The sequence below is a fragment of the Apteryx mantelli genome, chromosome 1 (assembly GCF_036417845.1).
Source record: "Apteryx mantelli isolate bAptMan1 chromosome 1, bAptMan1.hap1, whole genome shotgun sequence".
In the NCBI taxonomy this organism is placed as follows: domain Eukaryota; kingdom Metazoa; phylum Chordata; class Aves; order Apterygiformes; family Apterygidae; genus Apteryx; species Apteryx mantelli.
Genome location: NC_089978.1, coordinates 183,182,430 through 183,207,948, shown reverse-complemented (window position 1 = coordinate 183,207,948; position 25,519 = coordinate 183,182,430). Strand labels below are relative to the sequence as shown.

The 25,519-nt window shown below is 40.9% G+C and overlaps 1 protein-coding gene across 1 annotated transcript; it reads right to left on the bottom strand.

Annotated features, from left to right (window-relative positions):
• Nucleotides 1–12,898: 12,898 nt before the first annotated feature.
• On the bottom strand, nucleotides 12,899–15,017 carry IL22 (interleukin 22). The gene is made up of 5 exons (XM_013947409.2): nucleotides 14,814–15,017; nucleotides 13,966–14,031; nucleotides 13,728–13,871; nucleotides 13,429–13,494; nucleotides 12,899–13,012 (listed from the first exon to the last, which is right to left on the bottom strand). The coding sequence occupies exons 1-5, from the start codon at nucleotides 15,015–15,017 to the stop codon at nucleotides 12,899–12,901; spliced, it is 594 nt and encodes a 197-aa protein (XP_013802863.2).
• Between the last annotated feature and the right edge of the window lie 10,502 nt (nucleotides 15,018–25,519).

The window sequence follows — 25,519 nt, the reverse complement described above, 5'->3', positions numbered from 1 at the left end:
GCTCTGGTTTGGAAAAAAACCCTACATATTTAAAATTGAGATAGTATAAGAAAGTCTGCAGATAAACATTTGATGCCCAGGATAGGGTATCAGTTTGGTGCCTTTCTCATCCCTAACCATGTAATCACTGCACTTGTTCCCATGGGGCACCCGTGCTGCAAGGTGCCTGCCCAGGTGCTTCTCACCCTGTGTATACCCACCACAAGCAGATTTTTTTCACTCTGTGCCTTAAACAAACTTCACAAAAATTCTAAGGCATTAAGTAGAGCAGCAATCAGACTCACACCTAGGCAAAGAAACCAAACCAAACCAAAAAAAAAACCCCAAACCCAATTACATTTCCTCTGGGGATTTGCATCTCTTTGCACATTATGAGTAACATCTTATGAATAGTCCTCAAATGTGAATTGCTGTAAAACATCCTGGTAATCTTCTCTCATCTTCAGGGAACAACATGGGCTTGTTCAAGTGGCTGGTGTCCCTATTCTACCGGTCTGGTTTTGTCTGTGTTTCAGTTTGGTAACAGATTGCCAACAATTGCCTGTAAGACTAGTTTTATTTCAGCCATCTGACAAGAAGATCTCAGTATGCTCAGTCTTTTCAAGGACAAATTACAGAGTATTCAGAGTCCAGTTTGGGATCACTGAGGTAGCAAAACTAAAACTTTCCTTATGTGCATAGACAATAGACAAGAGTTTAAGTTTTCAAAGCAGTAGTAAATTTTATAGTCAACAATTAGCTGCATTGAAAGAATGCTCAGCACTCCCTGAAAATCTCAAGATGCCTTTCATATATCTCCAGTTGTGTAATTAAAAATCCCCAATCATTTGATGGCTAGACAAGAATTTGAATTTGACATAAAACCTATATATATATATATATAAAGTCTATATATAGACCAGTAAAGTGTGTGTGTGTGTGTGTGTGTGTGTGGACTACAGATATAGATATAGTGTGTGTGTGTATATATATATATATATATATATGTATACTGGTCACATTCTTGTAGTCTGATGACTAGATCTCTATTTGAGAGAAGTGTTTATTGAATACGAAAATGTGTTCAAGCATATTCACATCATTTCCATCAACCAGTTAAGTCATCACACTGAACTACAGTGATTCAGTCCTTCAACTCTTCAGAAAATGTTACAGTCTGCTGCTACCAAACTCACACTAGGAAATCCCTGTACAGAGGTATTATTGCAGTGTTTACAGATATACTCTGCAACAACAGCTAACTCAACTTCCCCACATAGGCAGACAGCTATTCCAAACTCTTTATTTTCTCTTACGAAATAGAGGGACATTCAAGAGTCTGTGACCTGCTTTTTCTTGTAATTTCATTACAACTTTATAGAAAGTTTGTGCTGAAATTATAAAAGGAAAAAAACAAACTGCATGGAAACCCAGGTACAGTTCTGGGGGAGGAGAATGCCCACAGCTGATAGACTGGTAGAAGTGGGTCAGTTTGCATGATACCACTTTCATACCAAAAAACTTCTCTCTCCTGCCACCTCTGTGCCCCATTTTTCACAGTTTTCTCTCTCCCCTGATTTTTTTTTACCCTGCTCACTCCGTTTTTCACACATTTAAAACTGAATTTTTAAAGGCTTTCCCCCCTCCATTCTTTTATCTCCGTATATCCCTGAGCAGCTTGGCAATGCCAATGAAGGATGCCCGGATGGCTCCGTGAGTAATGTCAGCTGGGAGCTGGCCTGGAAGACTGTGAACCTGCTGGACTGACAGCCTCCATTCTGGAAAGGTTTCTTTGTGGTGGAGAACGATATTTAAGATATAAATAGGGCAGACTTCACTCAGACACAGCTTTGTCATTACTAATGTAAAGTTTTGTGAGAAAAAAAATTTGAAATGTAATTTATAATAATAATGAAATGATTGAATTTTCAGAAAATATTCAGCAACTGCCATGTTAATTTACACAGCGATTTAAGTAACCTAACCAGGCACTAGTGAAAAATACTGGAATAGACTCTTTCAGCCAGCATGGCCATGTTAATAGCAGACAGCAGAACAAACTACATTACAGAAAATCATTATAGGTGATATCTATTTAGCAAAGCTAGTCTTTCATTAAAAAAAAAAAAAGGAAATGTTTCCTTGCAGTGTATTTATATAGTTTCAGCAAAGAACTAAAGACATCCATTTGGTCTGGAGCTGAAGGTGTTCTGTTTAATGAAATTTGAGCCAGTTTTAGTCTGCCCTTTTGAACTCTAACCAAAACTTACTTACAGTGTAATGGAAAACATTTGCCAACCCATCTCTTGGGAGACCTTTCCCCTCAGGTGAGATCTGTGCCAAAACTCTGGCTCCTGTTGGATTCACGGCCACTGTACGGCCAGGAACTGAGGACTAGACCATCTTTGTACTGCGTGAGCAGAAATTAGTAACCATCAGGCTGAGTGCTCGTGGCTATGAAATGTCCTCCAGCCTTACAAACATCTCATGCTTGATCCTCCAAAAGTAGCACCAGAAAATGGAGACAGGGAAAGCAACAGCGCAATAGGCAACCAGACAGTTTTTCTAGAGCATTTTTCCATTTTCCATTCCATTTTTCACCTCCTTCTGGTGAGTTTAAACCTGTTGGTAATAGCCATGCTTTCCCCAGTTGCACTCCATGGTGCCCTTGGAGGCAGTCCTCAGGCCCCAAAAAGTCTGTGGTCTTAAGTCAGAAATTACTGCTATGCTGCTGTCTTTCCAGCTCTCATTCAAGAGCTCTTTAATGACTCCTGACTTCTCCACTTCTCACTGCATGTCTGCCTTCTTTGTTAAGTGCTGCTTTCAATGAATCTCATTAGCAGGAGCATTTCATTAGTAGGATAATTTTTTGTGGAATATTTACTTTGTTTAATTAGCAGGTATGATCCTATCTGGCACTTTTTGACAGAGAAGATATAGGGATTGAATAATGATTTACTCATCAGAGGTTCATTTTGCAAAGCATGTAAAATTCTACTGGCACAGGCCACATAAATGAGCACTATAGAAATATCTAAGCATAGAGTAAAATCTGGGCTTTTTGTTGTCAGTATTTATAAAAAAGAGATCATATTGTAGAGACTTCTAAAAGTTAAAGAAAAATAAAATATCATACAATATGAGTAGCGCTTAGAGAGAAAGAATGCATCACAAATGTCAAAATATGCATTGAGATTTTCACTTAAGTTTAAGGAAATCTTGAGGGCTTTTTCCAATTAGGACAACCAGGAAACTTTATGTTACTACCTAAAAGATAGCATTGCTTATTGCAATTAATATAATTAAGTTTAATTCAGTAGATATTAATGATGATAGTGATTAGATCTAGAGACCCAGGAGATACAGTACAATGAACTTCACATTTTCTACATTTATAAGCTATTTTAGAAACATAGGAAAAATACTGATTTTATCCAACTTCAGAGAGTTTTAGTCTTTAGCCTATTTTTAGGCTTTACTCTTTACTTAGTTTGTAGCCTAAAATGTAAAACCATGCACAATATTTTAAGTTACAGAAGAGGTGTTTTACAAAAACCTACTTAAGAGCTTCTTAAATAAATCAGAAATATTCCATATTCCATCTCTTAACATTTATAGATGTAGTAAAGTTATTAGGGAATCCTTATGTGCAAAATTATAGACACCTGGCTTTAGAAACTCCCATGAACCCAAGTAATTTTGTACCTGTGACAAAAGTTTAAACATGCTTGTAGGAATGAATCGAAACTAATTAGAAAATTGTTGTGGTTTTACTTATGAAAATATCAACATTTCATTTTTTTTACATATAACTCCATAGTTTCCAGTGAACAACCAATGAAAGTTGATTTTTTTTTTAATTATTTTTGAATACCAGTACTGGGCCTTTCATTTTTTGAGCTTCCAGGAGAAAATCAACACTTCTGTAGAAAATCAGTAAAAATGTTATTTTCATCACAAATTTCATTTTCTACCTGGGGATAAAAAAGAAGATTCCAACTGAAAAATGTTGCCAGCCTTAACCACTGTTTCAGAACAATCATTCTCTCCAAAGAAAAGAAGAAAAAAGAAAAGAAAAGAAAAGAAAAGAAAAGAAAAGAAAAGAAAAGAGGAAAAATACTTTCTCATCATTCTTGTGATTATTTGTACCTGATACATCAGCAGAAAGAGGTTACAGCTATACCTCTCTGCCCTGGCTGGGAAAATCAAATGTTATAACAACAGCCTTGATTTTAGAGACTTTCAATCTAGCTAATAAAATCTTTCATTGTATTGGTACCCATACGGGGAAGAACCTTTTATCAGGTTCATTGCAAACATTTTGGCCCAATAACAGACACCAGACAAGCTCTTATGGGGTTGTAGAATCATTTCCATGCTTAAATTAGATTATTTAGAAGCAAATTTTTCCACAGGAGAGTTCCTTTTCTTGGGAAGGAATACACTGCCAGTACATTTCTCTTCACTCAGCCTAGCAGGTCTATAAAAATCACGAGATTTGTTGCCTTGCTTTTCAACCAACCTGTTTCAAAACTTTCAGGAGAGCTTTGAAAAGCATCACAGGTCTGAAATGTTAGCCAGACCCCTGAACCAACTGAGGTTTATTCTTACTAATTTGTCACTTTTCTGAAAACAAACATTTTATTTATCATACTCTCCTGTAACCACACTGCAAAGAACAGGAGATAATTTATCAATCTGCAACCTTCCTCATATCTCGGTTCTGATAATGAGGTTACAGCATAAACCCAACCCTCTTGGCCAGAACTTCAGAGAGCAACTCTAAGAAATTCTCTGTTTTACTTTGCAGAAATGCAGAAAAGATGAGTTGCTCTCTTCTTCCTATTTTCAGAGAAACCTCACACATTCTTCTCACACAAAACACACTCTATTATAAGTATTCATTTCCAGTGCTGCTGAGTTATCAGCATGAGCAGTGTTAGTAGTAGAAGTAGTGTTAAAAGTAGCAACGGAAAACAGTTAGGAAATGAAAAACAAAATGTAAATTTACGTTCGTACTACCAAAATGTTTCCAAAGTTAAATAGCAGCAGGGAAAGCTTTTCATTTCTTGTTCTTTCTCATGCCAGTAGCTTGACCCGTGAGCAGCATTGCTCACAGAAATCCAGGGAAGGGGTTTGCAATGCCCGACTCAGACACCTGGAAGCTGGATGTCCAAGTCTGCGCTCATCACCGTGGGCTCCCTCCGTAGCTGGTGGAGGGGAACAGGCCCCCTCGGAGGGCACTTGGCCTGATCTGCCCAAGATCCTCACAGCAGGAGGAGCTGGAGATGTCTGCCTCCACCACAGGCTCTGCGGAGAGCTGGGGGGACCACCTCAGATGGAGCTGGTTCGTTTTCTGACACCTAAGCTGGAGAGATGACTCATACTGCAAGGTGATCATCAAAGTCAGCAAAGCTTTGGTATTTTGCCAGTTTGCAGGATCGGGGTCTTGATCACTGATTTGCTTTGTATTCCCCGCTGTTGCCCAGAAGTCCTTGTCATATAACCACCGAATCACAGACAGATTCAAAATGAAATTGTGACACCGCAGCTGTGAACAGCTCCCCGTTTGGAGCCCTCACCTCACATATCAAGTTAAACGAGAAGTCAGTGTTAAAAAGTTAAATGTCTACAAATTCATCATATTGTTTGCCAAATGCTGTGCTCAACAAAGGCAGTATTCTCCATTTTTGTTATCAGTGTAAAAAGGAACATTATCAGTGTAAAAAGGAACATCAGAGTTGACAATCCCTAACCCTGGGATTATCTACCTAAAATCTCAGGTACCCAATTTTTTGTGCTAAGATATGAACAAAGGGGAGAGAACCAGAATTTTCTTCTCCTATATCAAGAATGGCAAGAGTCACATTATAAAGGAGAACTGCAGGAGCTGGTCAAACTAGAAATTTTAGATATATGTTTGGTAAGAAGTATTAACCCCAAGACAAAGCCTGGATAGTTTTAGTCCAAAATGAAAATATAAAGAAAGGTCTTTGCAATGGCAGACAATGTATAATCTTAATCTTGGAACCTCTGACTCCCAAATAAGTGTCAGTTCATTGGAGTTTCTGGATCATGCCTTCCATCAGAGCACTCTGATTGTTCACTTCCATTTTAACATCTGTATTGAAATCTTTCATCTTTTCTTTATAGCATAATTAACTTAATACACAAATTACAACTCTGATGTTACACACTTTGAAGTCAATAGGAGTTTTCTTTTTATCTTCTGTGGGAGCAGAAGCAGGTACATGATGAGCTAATTCATTGGGGAGCTCTTACAAACCAAGACCTAATGCAAAAGACAAATCAGAAAGTCAATCTTCAAGACTGTGTAGCTTTTAGACTTTATCATGGATATGTGATTGACCTTTCACAGCCTAATGAACATCATCACCACTCCATAACTGTACCATAGGAGTTGGAAGCTCCCCTCTTTTGGAAAAGTATTGGACCAATGACAGTGGAATTTGGCAGTTTTTGGAAAACAATATTGTTTTGCACTCAGTTATATGAAACTAGGGCTACAATTTCCATTGAAGAGCTTTACTGGTTCTTGTAGACACAACCATACCACAGTTTCAAGTCAGTTAGTCAAAGACACATTTTTCACTCCGTGTCTTCAAAATATTTCATTTCATGTCGTTGTGAGTAAAATAGAAAATGTTTTTAGTTTGAAAGATTTGCCGCTTCTCCTTATTCAATCTTAAAGAAGAAATATGGCCTGATCTTGTAAATATTTAATGCTCTGCCTTAATCCTTCATAATCAAAAAATGTTTATATTTAGGTGTCATGAGTTAATTTGCTGAAGACAAGTGGACAGTTCTTCTCAAGAGAACTTTTTCATCTTCTGCTTAGAAGAGGAAAGGGCTAAAATACCATCCTTTCTAAATCATTCATCAGTGTATTCCAGATGAAAGGACAGCAATCGATATCTGAAAATTTGGCCAGGGATTTGGAACTCAAAGGCTAAGCTGAGAGAGATTTCCTAGACTTCAGAAGAACTTTTCTCACTTACATAGTAGTTTAACACTTTTGCTAGTGGTGAAATTGGTACAGCTCATCTGATAAGGTCTGAAGCTGCATGTTAACCCAGAAGGTGTTACAAATGGATATGCATGAGTTAAGAACTCTGTGTGGCCTCAGAAATGCCATCAGCCTCACCATAGTTTGCCTTTGGCCATTCGCCTCTCACCCAAATAAAGCTTCTTAAATGACATAGAATCCTGGTCTGGACCCTTCCAGAGGTTACATTATTTTCCAGCCTGAAAATGCTGGCTTCTGTAGCATGTCATTGAATAGCTGCCTGTCAAGAACATCGTGGGTCCCACCAGACTGTGCTGTAGGTTTTCCTTTTTTCCATGGTCATAATCTCCCACCTGGCAGCATCATTCACAAGCCTGAGATTGACTTTAATGTCTCTGCTAATCCTGCTTCACATTAGCAGCCTAATTCTGCTCCATATTACACCAGTTCTACATATATCCATTGGCTACTGACCATGGCTGTGACTGAAAGGGTTGTCAGGCACATACGGTTGTTCACTGCAATTCACACCATCTTCAAAGCAGGATTTAGCTAACTGTTTGTGCTTTAAAGCATAGGCTGACATAATCGCATGCTGCTGGTTGACCACCAAGATACTTTCAGCTCTTTACATTCTCCAGAAAATATTTCCAGCAGTAAATTAGAAATATCAGCACCCTCTATTCTAGGTCACTTGAAAATATATATTCAGATGCTGAATATGTAAATCTCATAACTGAGGAACACTCTTCATTATACATTTAAGAGACGTTTCTTAAACTGTCACCAATACTTACTCAGCAGGATGTGGAAATTTCTCTTCAAGCTTTGGATTCCCCTGTCTTCACAGTATGAAGTTTCAGAGTTAGTTTAAATGTTTTAGAATTATCTATGTAGAAAAGAGTGTCTGTTCTAGTCACCTAATGTGAGTGAAGGAGAGGGAAAGCCAACAAAAAGCAAATGAAGGAGGCAGCTCTGGCAATTTTTGCTCTGGGAGAGGTCTTCCAGCCTCTAGGATGGAGGTGTCCTCAAGTAAGGATGTAGAGCAGGTGCACTCCCAGCTAGGTCAAGGACCCCTGGGAATTACAACTATTAGTCCATGACTTGGGGGGAGAGGGGGTGAAGAAAGGAAAATAGGGCAATGGAAATCAGAATCGTGTGAATAACGGAGTTTCAGTTTGGTGACCCAACAGAAAAATTAAACCAAAAAAATTCATTTGGGGTCAGCCCAAAGCACTTGTCCAACTCAAAATGAAACAGCTCATTTTGCTTTCAAAACTTTTTTCATCCTTTGAAAGAAAATGTAGGTAAAATTCTAAACAAAAACACTATTTTGAAAAGTAAAGCTGAAATATTTTATTTAGAAAATGTCAAAACGAAACATTTCAGCATGGTTTCCTTATTTTGCGCAGTAACTATTCACTGAATTGAAATCGAGCTTGCCTGATTGAAAGTACATCTTTATTTTCTTTTGGTCAGTAGCTGTTTGTCCCAGACATTTCCCTTGGTTGCAAGGGAAATCTCCGACTTCTACTTCCTTTGTCTGTTCAGAACCAGCCACCACCCGCAACCCTTCACACACTCACAAACCACATGTTCCTTGCAAGAAAATCTGTGAAGTAAATTCTGCAAAATTTGTTGTGTGGCATTTCCAGGGCTCCAGCTCATGCGGTTTCCATGTTAATGTCTTCCACCCGGTTGTTTTCAAGGTTGGACAAGTTGATAAATAGGTGACTGTTTCTTACCCTTTGGTGGACAAAAGGGCTTTCATTTGTGTTTAGCCCCAGCATGGTAAGCTTGAGAGATTGATTCAGCAGTTCTGGGTAGAACAGCTCAGAAAGGACAAAGTGGAAGGGTCCTAAAAGAAGTAGAAGAAGGAAATATGCTATTATCAGTTTGTGAAGAGGTGGTATCAATGAGGAACAGCAAGTGTGATACATTCATAGTCTGATCTCCATTTTCAGCCAAGGAAGAAAATAGGTACTTTTAGGGCACAGTCATCCCATTCTGTCCAAAGACACAATCTTTATAAACTTCTAACATAGGCCCGATGAATCACATGTGGGTAATTCCTATTGCCCTCCATTGACTATAAAGGGAGCCTGGAGTGAGTAGCTCTGGGATAGGCATTTCCCCTGTAGCTGTCAAAGGTCAAGTGAGATGAATTTCCCAGTGGGTGTTTAACCTCCCTCCTTTTGCTGTCAGCTATTGGAAGTTTAAGTGATAAGATATAGGATGTCAGCCAAGTGTTCCTGACAGTATCATCGCTTATTCCACAAGAAATAAAATAAATATCCCATATGATATAGTAAAAGGTTAAACCCCTAACACTGTAATGCATTGTCAAAGCCTGGCTGGCTGTCACTGTTGGGCCACTTCTGCCTCAGCTGTTAACAGACACGTAATTCATATGTTGTGAGATAAAATATGAAAGAGTGCAGAGCAAAGCCAGCCATGCTGATTGTGTCTAGTTTGACATGTAAGAGACATCTGTCAGCCAGATGGATCATATCTCGGTTTAGTACATGAGTTCCCACAAGAAAGTGTTATAGTCTCTGTTCACCATAGACCTTGTTCAAACTGGGTATAGGTGGATGCTTGTATCTCAAAATCACTCTGGTCCAGGACCAACATGGGGCAGTTTAATCCTGTTTTACTGCCACCTCACTTCAACAGCTGATGTGAGACATGTTGATACTAATTGGTTTGGGGCTGTCTTTCACTTCTGTTTGAAAGGAAATGGTGAATCTACCAAGGCAATAATGATTTCCCACCACCATTTCTCCCAGATATCTCTTGGCTCAATTCATAAGGCTTATCACTCTCAAGCATATGGAAGCTCTTTTTTTCTATCATCAGAGGTGAAGGATTTAGTTTTATAATTTACCTTGGAAGACCAATAGTACTAGAATTTCTTGAGACATCTCTGAAAGTCTCTTGTTCTGCCCATCTCTCTACCATATCTCTACTGGACCAGTAGGAGATTGCAGTATCTAATCATCAGGTGTCTTCTAGATACCCTTCTAGCAAACATTTTTCACACAGATCATCCCGGTTTATGGATGATCTGTAACAAAAGAAGCAAGAGGTAAGACAAGTAGAGGTAGAAATTTCATGCCAAATCTAATTTCTGAAATTTTTAGCTGTGGTTGTGCAAGAATCAAACCAGACAAAGTCCTCTTTTCCACCATCATAGCCTCTTCAACATCTCAGTTCATTTTCTGAGTTGTCAGTTATGCCCAGGCTATTTCGAATTAGCAGCTGTTTGCCAATAAAGTCAATAGGACTAAAAGCTTACTCTGCCAAGGTGGTGGCAAAGCACAGTTTTGAGGGAGAAAGTGTCTCATCTTCTGATGGGCTTCTTTCAGTCAGTGGTTTCCCTGAGGTGCTGTATTTGCAGAACTTCACCCCCCACACCTGCACTGTTGCCTCAGCTGCATCCTTTATTTGAGGAGACTCAGGTTTTTGTTTTTTTTTATTTTAGAAAAGGACAGACTACCTGTTGCCCTGAAGGAGGAAATGGTAAGGCTTTACTCAAGCAATCACCACTTGCTGACAACCCACTACTACATCTTTTCTCTGTTTTTTTCATTATTTGGATGTCTTTGACCTCTTTAACCTTGATTCAGCCACTTATGGAGCTGGCTGTACCACAGCAACTCCTCTGTCAGTGCTCCTGTCCTGGCAATGGCTTCATCTGGTTTTCTTAGATATAGCTGCTGTCTTTGTCCAGGGGACTTTGCTGACTGACTTGCAGATCCTGATGATGATGGATGAAACTGCTCTCCAGTGGCTTTACTTGTTTCTGTCTAGGAGATTGTATCAAGAGCAGGCACCAAGCACTTCTCTTCTGAAGTGCTCTCAAACCCCTGACGCTGCTTGGTGTGTCTATGCGGCAGTGAGACTCAGCACTCTGCCTATTCAGTTAGCAGCTACTACTTGCCTGTTTCCAGCTCACCTGACCCAGGGGAGACAGTGTTGGACTTTTCACCAGTGTCTAGTCAAGACAGGATCTTGTCTAAGGGGATACTGAGGCAGAATGAATGAACCAGACCAGTGACTCCAGGTACAGTGCCTGGTGCTCAACTCAGATAAGATGGCAGCGAATTGGGGATAGCAGGCAAGCACAGTCACTGTCAATTTTACCTCATCAAAGCTGGACAACTGCAGTGCGCTACTGGCAAGAGTTCAAAATGACCTTTTCATTAGAGCAGGACATCCTCCAGTGAGGCTGGGAAACAGTGACTGTCACCTTCTCCAACCCCTCTTAAGTCTCACTCATTGGTCTAGAGTAGTTCCACAGGGGACACAGTGACTCACTGAGCCCAGCATACCCAACTGAGTTTCAGAAGAGGCCTGAATTAAGGTTTTTGAGATGATAAAGCAGTAACTGTTTCCTGTCTAGCTAAGTGAAGAATTAGTAAAGTTTAATGTGACTACTTCTCACATGATAAATTGCATTAGGGCCATTGCATACAGTCATTTCTGTCATTTTAAATACAAATGCAAGCTGTGTCTGAATACATCCACATCCTCTGGGAGACCCTGCTGCCCCAGAAGATGTAGGACTGGTTTCAGCCTTCATTTCTGTTTCCATAGGTTGGGATAAGCTTGCACTGACTTCACAAACACTAATGGCTCTTCCACAATGTGCTACCAAAGAGCAGGGTGTAATTCAGCTTTGCAACATATGGAGCTACACAAACACTGTAAGGCAGCTTCAGGTCCCCTGATTAAGTCTTTTTGATACAGGGAAGAGATACAACCAGCAACCTCAACCGACACATCCAAATGTCCTCTAGTGGAAACTTTCAGAATAGGTGGGGTTCCTTCACTTTGGCTCTTTCCTGCTGCTTCAATGAGCAGTGTTTCATTTGATCCAGTTCCTCTACTTCCTGCCAATACAAGGTGAATTGATCCAAACCGTCCTTTAGTAAGAAGCTGACCCAGGTTCCTCTGTAACATGGCAGTGATGCTTTTTCTCCCACCACATGCTATAAGACAGGCTGGCCCACACTCTCCCTGCTAAGTCCTGGCTGGTGATAAGCTGAATTTTCAGCCTTATGACGAAGAAGCATTTCACCAGACTGAGCTTGCATCCTTCCTGGATACAAGCATACAGCCACTGGCCCAGCAGCCCCACAGGCACAACATATGTCATCTCCCTAGCATTTGAGTAAAAGAGAAAAGCTCTATAACACAGCAATATTTGAGGACCAAAATATTTATTATAATAAATTAAAGAATAAGCATTTACAAAACAATCCACCTGCATATAAATATTATACAGCAGTTTTAATTTCATAGTTCATTTAAAAGACTCAAGTGCAGTTTCATAAATACATTTCCTTGACTATTTTTCAGCTAATCTGTATAAATAAAAGCACTGAATAATTATTACCTTAAAATAAGTTACCATTAAATATGAATGACAAGACTAATTTTAAAATGAGTCTGAAATATCTACTTTTCAGGTAAAGGTCAGAAGGGGGCAATATATGCAAGGGAGGTTTCCAAGTTAAAGGCTCAAAACATCCCGGCTATGTATCACTGCCTACCTTGAACAAAGCTGATTCACAGCTGTCAAGTCTCAGCCTACAAAATACAGAAACAGTTGCCTCATTCCAACAGGGATTAGCAGGACAGAAATGTGCCTTTGAAAATAACTAATGTGCTTAGTTGAAATGAAGCTGCAAACGCTGTTCTGGAGCTTTCTTCTTCAAAGAAGGCACCAATATGCATCCTGTCTGTGCCCACTTTGCTTGCTATTTTTGGTACTGGTAAAAATATACAGCATCTAGGGGTGTGGGTTTTTTTCCATAATAGTTAATCAATTTGTTTCATAGTAAGAGTTTCTTCAAGCCCCGTCTTCTGGCCTGATTCGCAATTCTTTCAGTTTTTCTTCTTGCTCCCTCCCTTCTTTGGGATGTCAGTACATGCATTTTCTATGTAGTCAAACAGTAAATCCAGTTCTCCAATGGCTTTATTCTTTCCATTCGCTCCCAACTGGAAAAGAGCAGAACACAGATTTTTACATGTCATTATTACTCAGAAGACTTAAATATGCATCTAGGCTTGTCCCAGTAACTGAATCTAGAACTTGCTCTCCTTATTCTCACAAGTAGTTATATTAAACTCATTATACCATAATGTATGAACTAACTCATCCAAATCCAATGTAGTATTTATATTTACCTGCAGCCTGATTTCTCAAGGCCAATTTTAAATTACTCTAACCTTTGTGGAAAGTTAACAGGAGCAGTGGACTGGAAGTGGAAATATCACTAATCCCCTCTTTAATGCCACTACAGGCCTCACCTCTTAAATAGACTCCTGAAGTTCATTTCATAATTAGGTCAGTCTTAACTCAACTGAGCGACTGGGGCTTGGAACTGCCATTTTTAAGTGTTGAAAAAATGTACCTGTTTCATTTTGCTTTTCATTTCTTCCAAATTCTTTTCAACATGCTCTCTGTGTCCTGAGAATTTCTAAAAAAAAGAAAAAGAAAACATCCAGAGGTATTATTGGCAGCTATATTCAACAATATGTGGTTTTTTTCCCTTTTCACACCTTTCTATTAAGCTCCAGTCAGATGTCTTTGATCTGAGGTTTCCTTTCACATCACTCACTGCCTTTTGCCACTTTTGCAACATTCTGAGATTCAGGAGCAGCACTGAGAATCTCAGTGAACCCAGGGGGAGGGAAACCCGACACTACTTACACATCTGCTCAGCTCTGAGGTCATGGATGCCAGGAACTGTGCTACCTCCTCTGTGTAGGGATACTGATCCTTGGCCTCAGACAGGAGGACATCCTTCACGATAATCTCCACAACTCTCTTCATCATGTAGCAGCGGTTGTTTTCCTACATATGCAAGTATGAGGTCATGTTAAATCATTATAAGAGATCAGCGAGTACTGCGGAGGGATGCAGAAAGCCTCTTGGGTGCAAAACTTACCTTGATGTTAACATAGAGTTGCTGTCCAATGAGCCTGTTGTCTGTGTCCTGGTCTGAGACCCTGGCCTAAGAGGAAGAAAGAAAAGGTCATATGGGGATGGGAACCTTAACTAAAATTAGTAATAAACCCTAAGGTGTTCATCAGAAATAGTCCAGATGAAACAGATGAATGGAGACCGTAGAAAGACAGTCTGTTACAGGTGGATAAACTTGGGCAATATGACTGTTTCACCCTCTAATTGTGCGAGACTCAGGGTCAGCATCACTGGAAAATAAATAAGCAGAAGTCTGAATTCATGTCCCTCTCATAAATGTCAGATGTCATAGTGGTTATGATGACTAAATCAGATGTCTGTGATGGCCAGCTTCATCATGGCCCACAGTGCTGCTGGAGGTGCTGCGGCACTCAATGGTTGCACATCAGTGTGAGGCACACATGGGCAAGAGCAGGCCAAGAAACCTAATGAAGTAGATCACTGCAAAATGTCTAAGGGCATTTCCGGCCATGACTGTAGTCACAGCCAAACCTAGCTCTGAATGGACTGGGGGAAAAGAGAAATTTAAGCTCATGTTTCACAGCTGTTGGCTCAAGAGAAAGGGCTGTGTTCTGCCAGGATGTTGCCTTTCCCTCTGGGATGGAGAGGAGGTGAGGCAGCAGCTTCCCTGGCTACACAACTAGCAGGCAGCAGACCAGCTCCCTGTGTGTAGAGTTCTGCCTCACCACAAATATGCGCTCTGCTGGAGAAGGGTGTGAGGAAGAGAAAGAAATGCTGCGGACAAGAAGCCTGGGCCATAAGAGGAGAGGAGGTTCTCAAGTTCTGCCATGAAGGAAAGGTGGGTTACTGTACCATTTTAGCCAAGGTGTAGGTGCGATTCCTGATGTAGGGCTGCTGGAAGTTGATCTTCCTGAGTCTGCAGGCATGATGGGCAGTAATAGCCACTCCTACCCCTTTTGGAGGCAGAGGGCTGGTGAGAAGAAGAGGGAGACAGCAACAGCAGCAGCAGAAGATCCATCCTGTGAAGCACTTGGTCCAGGTCTGCAGGGAGGCCATGGATCACGACCCAAAGTAGTCAGCACCAGTGGGCTGCAGCTACGGCGTTCAACGCTGATGAGAGAGAGCAGTGTTAGCATCAGAGAGCATGGGCAAGGCAAAGCGAGAGAGGCACGTAGACTGCAAGCCTTACCTTTGCTGTGATTCTCGGTGTGCTCTGCAGGAGGTGAGGTGCACCTTATATAGGCCCATCATCATCCCTCTCAGCTTTTTTTTTTGGGTGCTGGTGGTGAATTAAAAATGACATCAGCAAGTCTCTTACTTTCCAGTATCCTCTTCTGAGAACTACCTAACCACTACAAAACCCACAAATACAACTTCAAGGCCATTGTAATCTTTAGTTTCTTATAAAACAAACCAAATTTTAACACAGGGACAAAGCAGGGGCTTTTACTGGGGTAGGAATTCTGAATCCTTTTTACATGAAAATAATTGTGAAGTTTATGGTTCTGTGCCTTCAGTCTTGATTGTAGCATGCTAATTGGATCAGCAATTTGAAGGCAGATTTTATAATTTACATTTATTTCTGTTTGTTATCTGTGGTATAAGACTGGTGCCCCACTGGTGCTGACTGATGTACATGAATGGTCAAAGACTGCACCAGACCTAAAGAACTAACAACCTACAATTCCTATTCTGCAGATACCCTTCCCACACAGTGGTCCACTGAAGTCACTGGCCATCTGCCCATCACCGTGCAGTTCTCTTTGAGAGATCAGAAACTAAGCAGGACCGCATTTAACACCCTCCTTGTCTCCAAATTCCCATTTTCCAAAAAATGACCCATATTCCAAGCTGTTACCAAGTCTAATGACCAGAACTGTGTTCATGCACTCACTTATCCTGGTAATTTCCACGTTTCTGATCCTGTGTTGCTAATGTAAAGGCTTTGCAGTAGAAGAGCTGCACCCTGAGCCCAAAATACTGTGTGTGATGTGAAAGGGAAACTGCACTCTTCAGAGAGTAATGTGCAGCCCAGCTGAGATGGTGATGCATGAGCACATAGAGCTGGTACAAATGCAAACTCACGGTCATCCAACAGCCACAGTGCAGGAAAGTTTCAGCTCTGCAGCTGAGTGAGAACAGGGCATCCCTGGGGCTCTCGGCACAGGCACAGCTCAGCTGCAGCACCAGCTTGTGCCTTGTTATGTGCAGGAAGGTAGAGCAGGAGGAGGACTTTCTGGAGGTGACTTCTAGGTAGGAACTGGGGAGAAAAGGAAGGGAAGCCCTGGGGAGGGGCAAAATAAAGAGGGGAGAACTTGCCTCTTACCTGTTGTCAAACTCAGAGGACATGGACCTCTCCTGTGAGCTGAAATACCCAGCTCTTCTCCTTATAACCAAAAGGAAGCAGTTAAAAGCCAGTGGGCACCAGACTTTTACACTTCAATCTCCCCTGATGCATCCATGGGACGAGGTCATCTCCATGTGCCTCAGTTGCCTTCACATACCCACGAATGCAGCTCTGCACAACTGCATGACCTTGCCCTGGAGCCACTTGCAGCAGAGCTGTCATCACCATGTCCCTTTCCTTGCCTCTCACGAGGTATCCCACCTGTTTGCATGCTGCCTGCCAGCCTCCAACAGCATCTGGAGTGCGGCAGGCAGCGGAAAGGGAGACCAAGGCTGGGCCCAGGATGTCAACAACCTCATCTGGGCTCAGAAAGTGCCCCAAGGACATTCAAGAGTAACTCTATAAACTCCTTCCCACGAAATTTTCATTTGTCAGGCTAATAGGCCCATGGGGGAGTAGGTTAATGAGAAGATGGGAGGCTGAGACATACTTAGCCAAAAGACAGACACTGAAGACCAAACTTGGAGAAATCTAGATGGAGGGGCTGTTTTGAAGGTTTGGCCTCCCCTGAAAAGCGCTTCCATGAACTCCTCCCCAGGTGTTAAACACAGTCCACAACCAATATCCATTTCTCTCACTTCTCCACCAGCTGATCCAGCAGTGCGCAGGTCCCCATCCCACAGCAAAAGCTGTGGCTGGACACTCAGTCTTCTTCCAAGGGTGGCAGCACCTCTCCCTGGTCCAGCGCCGGTGTCCTCCAGCCACTCTGGATCCCTCCTCATTCAATTTGGTCACTTGCTTGTGCCCAGCATAAATCCCATTTTGCCTGACCTCTTCTCTCCGGTTCAGATCCTGTGGAAAGGGTTTGTGGCCTGCGTAATCCAGTGCTGTGATCTTTGCATCTGCTCAGCCCATAGGAGGAGCTGATCCGGTTCCAGGGTTCCTGCACTTCCTGAGAGGCATTTGAATAAGGTCAGGCAGAAGGCTGAAGAATTACATGATGAATCTTTCCTTTTACCTCTTTTATTATACAGTGATTACAGGATCTTTTCTGTCTGTTTTCTCTAGCACTGCAAACCGTAGAGAGGAACATACCTGTATTTATAGATGTCGTGAGTCTCTCTCCCATTTATATTGTTAGCCATCTCTCTCTGTCATACTGCCTTTTGGCTGTGCTGTGATGCCCTTCTGAGGCTTTCTAAAAGGTTTTGTCTCATTTGTTTAGTTTGCCTCCCAGCTTCTAGTATTTATCTTTATTTTTCCAGACACTGAAATGCTCTTTGTACATTATTTCGTATTTTACAAATTCCCTTTTCATGACATTCTTAAAGCCTTTGCATTCTTTAATCTTGGAGTTTGTAATTCTGAGTTTTAACAACCTACCTTCCATCTTTCTGGCTTGCTGTGAATATGGCCCAGCTCAAAAATGAACATTCAAAATCTTGCCAACCACTAGTTTTAGCAGTATGCATGGTTTCCCTGCTCATCAGTGCACTCTGCCTCTTTCCAGCCACCACCAGCCATCGCCAAGGACTGCTGGTTCTGGGTGCGCCATTCAGTTACAGTACAGTTATAGCTATGGTTACAGTTATTCCCTGTAATATGTCAAGAAAATTACTTTGGAAATAGAGATATGCCTCCCCACAGTCCGCCACTTCTTTTACGAGATTGCTTTTAACAGGGATGTGACTAGTCACTGCTATTGCCTCTTCTGATCAGCTCATCATACCCTAGATAAGAGATATGCATTTGGCATTTCATCTTAGAGAAAGATGGGGCTAAAAAGCTATGAAGCCACACCACTGGATCTCACTCCAGTCCTCAACTCAAGTCCAGAGAGGAAAGGAGGAATAAGAGGCTTTTCTGTTGCAGTTCAGAAAGAATTTCTTTCTTCTTGGTCGAGGGGGAAATCCAATGAGCCTCTAAGGGCTTGAGCCAGGAATGAAGGTGGAGCTTAGGGAAACAGACCCTTTTGCTTACTTAGGACCCCACTCCCTGCACAGGCTGCTCTGAACTGAAGCAGCAGCCTGGTGGAGAAAAGCTGCAAATGCCACATTTGATTTTAAAATGGGGGACCCTGGCTGAAAATAATCACTGGTGGTAGAAAGAATTAAGTGAAAAATGTTCTCTAAAGAAGGCACCTTAAAGAAAAGCAGCCTTTCTCACTAATTCTTTGTTATGTTAACATTTCCAAGTATTCTAGCAAGTGGTATGGCAGCTGATACTTTTCTTAGAGCCTGAACTAGTGATGTCTTGTGATACACAATACACTCAAGCTTTTCTTTATAAAAGTGTTTTCCAAAAAAAAAAAAAAAAGTTGAACTCTCCAAGGTCAGGGAAAAAAAAGTAAAACAAAAAAAATCAAAAGTCAATTTTTATTTTTATGATTTTTTTGTAGGTTTAATGTTATTTTTAATGGCTAGCGATAGTGCTTAAAATACAAATTTCTTGCAAGAAAATGTACCTGCTATGGTTCTTTTTTAATTCAAAACCACCAAAGAACTCTGACGTTCTTTAAAGTATCCTCTGCTTTTTTTAAAAAACTAATTACTTTAAAAAATAATTCTGAAATTGTTCACAGATTGTATTTTCTCCGCCGTGATGCCCCAAGAGTTAAACGTCTATCCCATCACTGACCTCACTGATAAATGTTTAAAGTGCAACTACATGGAGTTTCCCCAATTCATTAAAAAACCATAGTGGTTGAACATTCTCGACAATGACTTCTTGACCCATATTGAACACAGAGGATTTTTAGAGGAGGACTGGAACTCTGCATCACATCGGCCTCAAAAACCACAGACACTTCCTTCTTATTTTGAATGAGGCCGCAGGTGAATAACCAATACTGTACTTGGATGTTCACCTGTTATGTATCACTAGCACACTGGCATGCAGAGTTTTCTTGAGCTTTGATACATTTTTAATTAGCTAGGATTATATTGCGTTATTAGAAACATCCTCAGGATCAAACACTGGGCTAGAAACATTGTCATGAGAAAGCACATGGAAGAAACAGTCTGTGTATCTTTCTATGGTGTCTATTAGCTGAAGGTGAAATTCTCTCCACTTAAATACCTGTATGAATGAACCACAGATCACACAGTGCTTAAAACTTGAAACTGCTCAAAATCTGTCTGGAGACATCCCCAAGTTTCAGGTCACCCTCTTCCTCTTCACTTTGCTGCAACCCATTTGTAAGCTAACTCTTTGCATTTTATCTGAGTTCTTCTATGCCAAGATTTTTCCTAGACTTTCAAGCTTGAAAAGATTAAAGCAGACTTCAAAAAATCTTTCAGCTCAAGCTCAAGAGCCTTATTTTAGTCAGGTCTGCCCAGCAATGAAAGCATCAGCAATGGAAATTGATTCTTCTTTATCCATCTCAAAAAGAAAGCTTTTCCATAACAGTCATTCATTATGGAAACATCCTAGTAAGCAGGCAAGTTTCTTCTGGGCACAATCATTAGAGAAGGCATAAGGGATTAATTTGCTGTGGGGGAAATGATATCAACACAGAGACTGCGAGACCTTTATATTTTTGCCTTTTTCATGATAAACTTGTAGAAGACACTGAGAATTTTTTGGAAGGAGGAGGATGGTGTTATTAAAACTGTTTAGCCCAAGAGTGTCAAGGGACTTTGGAAGATACTCCTGTGTCAGGCCTCAGCACAGACGCTGCTGACTCAGGCTTTTTGCAGAGGATGTGCGATTCACCTATTCCCCTTGACAGTAACACTTTTGTTACACCATCAGTAACACATTTCCTCTGACAGTAACACTTTTGCTTATGTATCGGATATTCCCCTGAACATCTTTGCTTCTGACCTTCACTTGGTCCTGTTACATAATTTCTGGGTCTATAAAGTAAAAGATGCTACATAAGTATAATAAGGGTCATAAAATTGGTATTTCATATCATAAAAAGGCTAAGTAGAAAAGAACTATTAGTTCATTATGGTCTCAAACTTAAGTTATATTACGGGACAAACTTTGCTTTAAATAATTTTATTCTTCCATCAGAAATACTGATGTAGCGGGGCTCCAAGAGAAAGCCACTCAGAAACAAGCTGACAAGCTGTATACTGAGACAACGATATACAGTTGCAGCCGACATTACTGCTCTTACCCCAGGAACACTGATGTGGTAACTTCTATTGCAATGCCAGGAAGATTCAGTGCTTAATTTGAAAATAAAACCAAAAAAAACCCAACAAACCAGCGTCAATGGAAGTGCAACAGATGCTAGTCCAGTGGTCCTGCTTCAGCTGACAATCAGTAAAGCATAAACAAAAGTTGCAACAGGACTTGCTGCAACAGGAGGCATCACAGCTTATGCAGAAGGGAGAAAAGAAAATTCAGACCATCTCAATGTACACAGCTTCATGCCACCAAAGGTACCACTGTTAACCACTCCACCATATTACTGGTTCTTTTTAATTCAGAAATTAAAATCAAGCATATATTATGAGACTCTGTTGCTTTATGCAGTGACCTACATATATCCAACTATGTCTTGAGAACAGTCAGATCAGGTGAACTGAAACTTCTGTGCTTCCTGTTAATGTGGTGTGGTTGCAGAGCAGTGACTCAGTGACATGGCAAAGTGGAATTATTGACATATGTTTAAAAAAAAAAAGAAGAATTTTGCAAGCTGGTTTATAATCCAAAATTCAGTTATGCACAATTACTCAGGATAAGAAATAGTCTAAGCATTACACACTTTGATTTACTGAGTACAATCAGTTATAACATCTACAAATCCACAGCATCTTCATTAAGTAAATCATTCTGAAGGGTAACAATGTCATTTAAGGTGAAATACTTCTGTCCAGGCACTACCCATAGTAAGGGTCAGGAGTGGCCACACACAAGCACTTCCACCAAGGTTATGAGTTTGCCATCCTCTGCTGAAGATAAGTCCATAACTGTTCAGTGATTCTGCATAACAGGGCTGCTGGAGAAGGAGTGCTAGTTCCCGTGTTGTTAATAGGAGTCTTCTAGTGAGTATCCTTCTCTAGGAAGTCAACAGTCCATGCCCTGGCCCTGCTCCATCCTGAGGTTAAACTCTTGCCCATCTCCCAGGAGAGAACCTTAGTCAGCAAGTTTCCTGTTCAAGTGGGACTATTGTCAAGAATGTGAGATTTACGGGACCGAAAAGAGACCAAGCAAAATAGTCTAGTGATTAGGATGCTGTTTTCCTGGGTTATCTGTTTTTAGCCACATATTGTGTAGCTAAAATACATAAACAGGCTGGAGCCAGCTTCCCACTGGAAACATAAACAGCACACTAGTCACGAGAGCACAGTTCTGGGAATACACAAACCCACCCCAGCTTGGGAGGGCACAGAGTCCTGCTGGATTTCCACCTTGTCTCACAACAGCCCTTACGTGAGAGCTAGGCACATGGTTCTCCAGATCAGGGTACATCCACAGATGCCCATGTGTGTCACAGAAACTCAGTGACCAGAAACAGATGCACAAAGTGATACTTCAGAAGCATGGGCTTCTGCATCCTGTCCAGGCGTTCCTATTCTACCTCTGGTCTTAAAGGAGGTGCTTTGGAGCCACTGCAGTGGCTGTCTACACTAGCAAGGATTTGCTAGCACAAGTGTATCACCAATCTCCCCCTGTAAAGAGATAGCTCTTACCAGCAAATGAGTGCTTTTGCTCTTACACTTTTATTCCCATGAATGAAAAACTAACCCCAGCACAAGATATGTATGTGTAGCTTTAAACACTCTTAGGCCTTATTCACCTTCAAGTTTCCAAAGGGCTGTCAATCTCCAGGAGAATCTTGTGCTGTTCTCTGCCCTCCACCCTAACAAGACGTTGAAGGACTACCGAAAGCACAGGTCTCCTCAGTTTCACCAGACTTTTCCCACGTATAGCACATCTGGCACACTGAGCTCAGACCTTAAACACGGGGCTCAGTCCACTCCACAGGATTTTCTAGAGCAGAGCCTGCTAACAAACAGAGTTCAGCTTGCAACACAGAAGCCTCACAAGAACCAGCTCACATATCATGCAGATTAACTGTAGTAAACATCAGACTATTTAGGAAACTCATTTACATTTTTAACAGGAAACTCCAGATGTTCTTCTTCAACATATTATTAAACTCAAAACAAAAAGCAACTTGGATTTCTGTGAAACCATATTTTTCTTGGTTAGCTCCAAGCAGCTGATGAACCAAATATTTAGCTTTTGCTGTGATCAGTGGTATGCGATGCAGCACTTTCTTACTTAGAGCAAAGCCAGCCTGTGTCTGCACCTAAGAGAATTTACTATGCCCCAAAGTGCTAACCATAGTTCCGCAGAGTCCTCCCCTCTCTTCCTGAGACTCATATCTGTAAAGGTTTGAATAACTGCTGGAATCAGGACACTAATTTAGGTCACTTCAAATGAATCAGTTGAATCAGTTTGTTTTGTTTTGTTTTAATTTTCAAAACAATTTAAATTCTAATTGAAAGTTTTCTTTATCATTCATTTGTGTGTATTTGGGTAATGGAACTGTTTTGCTTCAGGCCGCTAAAAATTGGTCAACTAGTGCAACAGCAGAACTTCCACTTGCATCAGTTGGTGAAGGATTGGGCTCTTTACTGACAAATTTTACCACACAGTAAAAACTGCCTTGCTACTAGAACATTTCGTGTCAACTCAGCCTTGCAGTGGGAACAGGCATGTGTAATTAAAAAGCAGAACAGCATTACACAAATAAGTGAACGTTAGCATTTTCATAGGTGCTGTGTTTCCTGACCCATCTTCAGTTGTTTTAACTTTGTTCATCGAGTATAATGGATAGCATTTGAAAAACACTTCTTCCTCTGCAGCTATCAGAAAACAGTAACACCAACAGTCAGATAAAGAAAACATCTTAGCATGTGGACTAGAAAAATTTGTCAATGAAGGAGAAACCCAATGACTTGTCTTCACTTCCTCTGACCCTTCCTCAATATACACTGGTTTTCAACCAGCCCTTAGGTCCAGAGGGAACTTGGACTACCTGCAAGGCAACAGCAAAGGCAAACCTGTTTTCAGGAGGCTGTTATTGACTATACAGGGGTCCCTATGAGCCATACAAACCACTTAAGGATTTTTTTTTTTTTTTAAATCAAAAAAGACTGAAAATCCCCATACAACAACATAGTGACTTGTTTACCAGCATTCCCATCGCTGGAAGAGCACTGAGCAGCCTTGGGTCTTAATCCAGATTTTATGTCCCAAAAATATGCCTTGTTGTCTACACTTTCATCAAAAATAATCTCACACTGGTGGCTAAAGAAACTGACTACTTATATCTGAAAGGTTAATAAGACAAGTATACTTCACATAACATTTCAGAACTCACCTCGGTGAGGCAAAGAAGCTTGAAAGTAACAATAAAATATCAATGCAAAGCTACTGCATTTTAGCAGGATTTTTTTTTTTTAATTGGGTGGAATCATCCACAATCCCAAATTTTCTCCCAAACTTTCCTGCATGGCTGGAAAGCCCCAACTGATCCTTCACAAAATGTCAGCCCCAGCGGTTCAGTGATAACTTCAGCATTGTATGTACAGAAGGCTGATGCATCATGAAAGACACTGGAAAAGGAGAGTCTGAAAAGAAATGAACACCCAGGGCCATAAAACGATGCAAGTGTGTAAATACTACCTTGCTGCTACTGTAAGCACTTCACTAAATCTATAAAACTCTCATCATGCCCAGAGGTAGCCAAACCTAACTACAGAGAAAGGTGGGGCTTCTCTCCTGATGAAGTCATTTCACTGTGATTTGGCCAGAAAGAGGAGGAGGATGCTGGAGCAAGCACAACTCTCTACCTTAGTGAGAGAGAATCATTTGAGAACAAGGTGATCTTTGTTCCAACCCCTAGGCCAGCAACCGTTTTTTATATAACATAGAACAGAGTCAGCCGAAGAAAGTGAGAGCCTGTTTCTCATTCACACAGATAGATAACAGGCTTATTATCTGGCAAGTTGGGAAATCTTTTGAGAAGTGGCAGATGGGAATCAAGCCTCCTCTTTGTTGACTTGTTCAGTGAATATTATATTTGCAGGAATATTGGGTAAAAGAGGGCACTTCCTCTGTTAGCAACATTTTGTGAGGAAAAGCTGGCTTATTCAGTTCTACAGGTGGTTCAGAGCTGTGAATCCCAAGCAGTGAGATTCAGTCAGTATGTATTCCCAACTTGGGAACAGGAGCTGAAGACATTCAGTTCCACACTTCTTATTGATTGGCTCCATTGTTAATACGCTGACTTTGTCCCTGATTTGACTGTCCCTTGAATCCTGTCCCTAAGTCAACCAGCTCCCCAAGCTATTTATTCCTTACATGTATCTCCTATTGGCAACTGCCATCTTCTTTGTTTAACTTACTGGTCTCTCCACTTCAAGGCTTCTAAGCTTTCCTTGACGGAAAACAATACACATTCACTGCACAGCACACATCTGTAATTACTAATAAAGGGTGCACTTCTGAACTTTTTTCCATGTTCAGCTTGCTGAACACACAACAGGAAACATCCTTAAAGGCTGGTCTGAGAAGTTCAGAAAAACAAAGCAAAAACTCCCTCTTGAAGAAATAAACAAACAATAATAGCAAAAAGGCATAAAGAATTTTGTGTCTGCCTTGAAAACTATGGAAAAGCATTCCTCAGCTTTGCACCAGTGTTACTCAGAAAAGGCATTTTGTCTACATTCCCCTTAAATTCTTTCCAAAAGGAAATTCAACCAGAACATTTCAGGCAAAAGCTAAAATCTGTTCAGATGGGAAATACCACATGATGATGTGTGAGAGGCCATGAGCTTCCACTATCATCTCTAAATCGGGTTTGCACCCTCATGCAACAAAAATGTCTCCCTCCTTTACAACTTCTATTGTCTCCTTGGCAGAAATAAATATACATGTACCATACAGCACACATAATAAACTCAGTGCTACCCAGATGCACCACATTCACAGTGCAATACTGTATAGTAAATTGGCACATATGCTGTTGAAACATCTATGACTTCCAGGCCTCAAGGTCAAGCCTACACAGAAACTCTGACAGAGCTGCCAGATAGCCAGGAGTCCCAGGAAAACTTAGAAAGCCAAAAAATAATAAAAAAAATGTTTAAAGAAGAGGACAGAGTTCTTAAAACGTAGATTACAGGTACCACAGAGGAGAAGCAACAGATGACACGTGTTGAACTACATGGTTAAACAAGGA

Excerpts from the sequence above, each read along its gene's own strand:
- IL22 (XM_013947409.2), bottom strand. The coding sequence starts at position 15,017 with ATGGCCTCCCTGCAGACCTGGACCAAGTGCTTCACAGGATGGATCTTC. Across the intron at positions 14,032-14,813 it reads CCTACACCTTGGCTAAAATG|GCCAGGGTCTCAGACCAGGA; the intron begins GTACAGTAACCC and ends TCTTCCTCTTAG. Across the intron at positions 13,872-13,965 it reads AACTCTATGTTAACATCAAG|GAAAACAACCGCTGCTACAT; the intron begins GTAAGTTTTGCA and ends TTGCATATGTAG.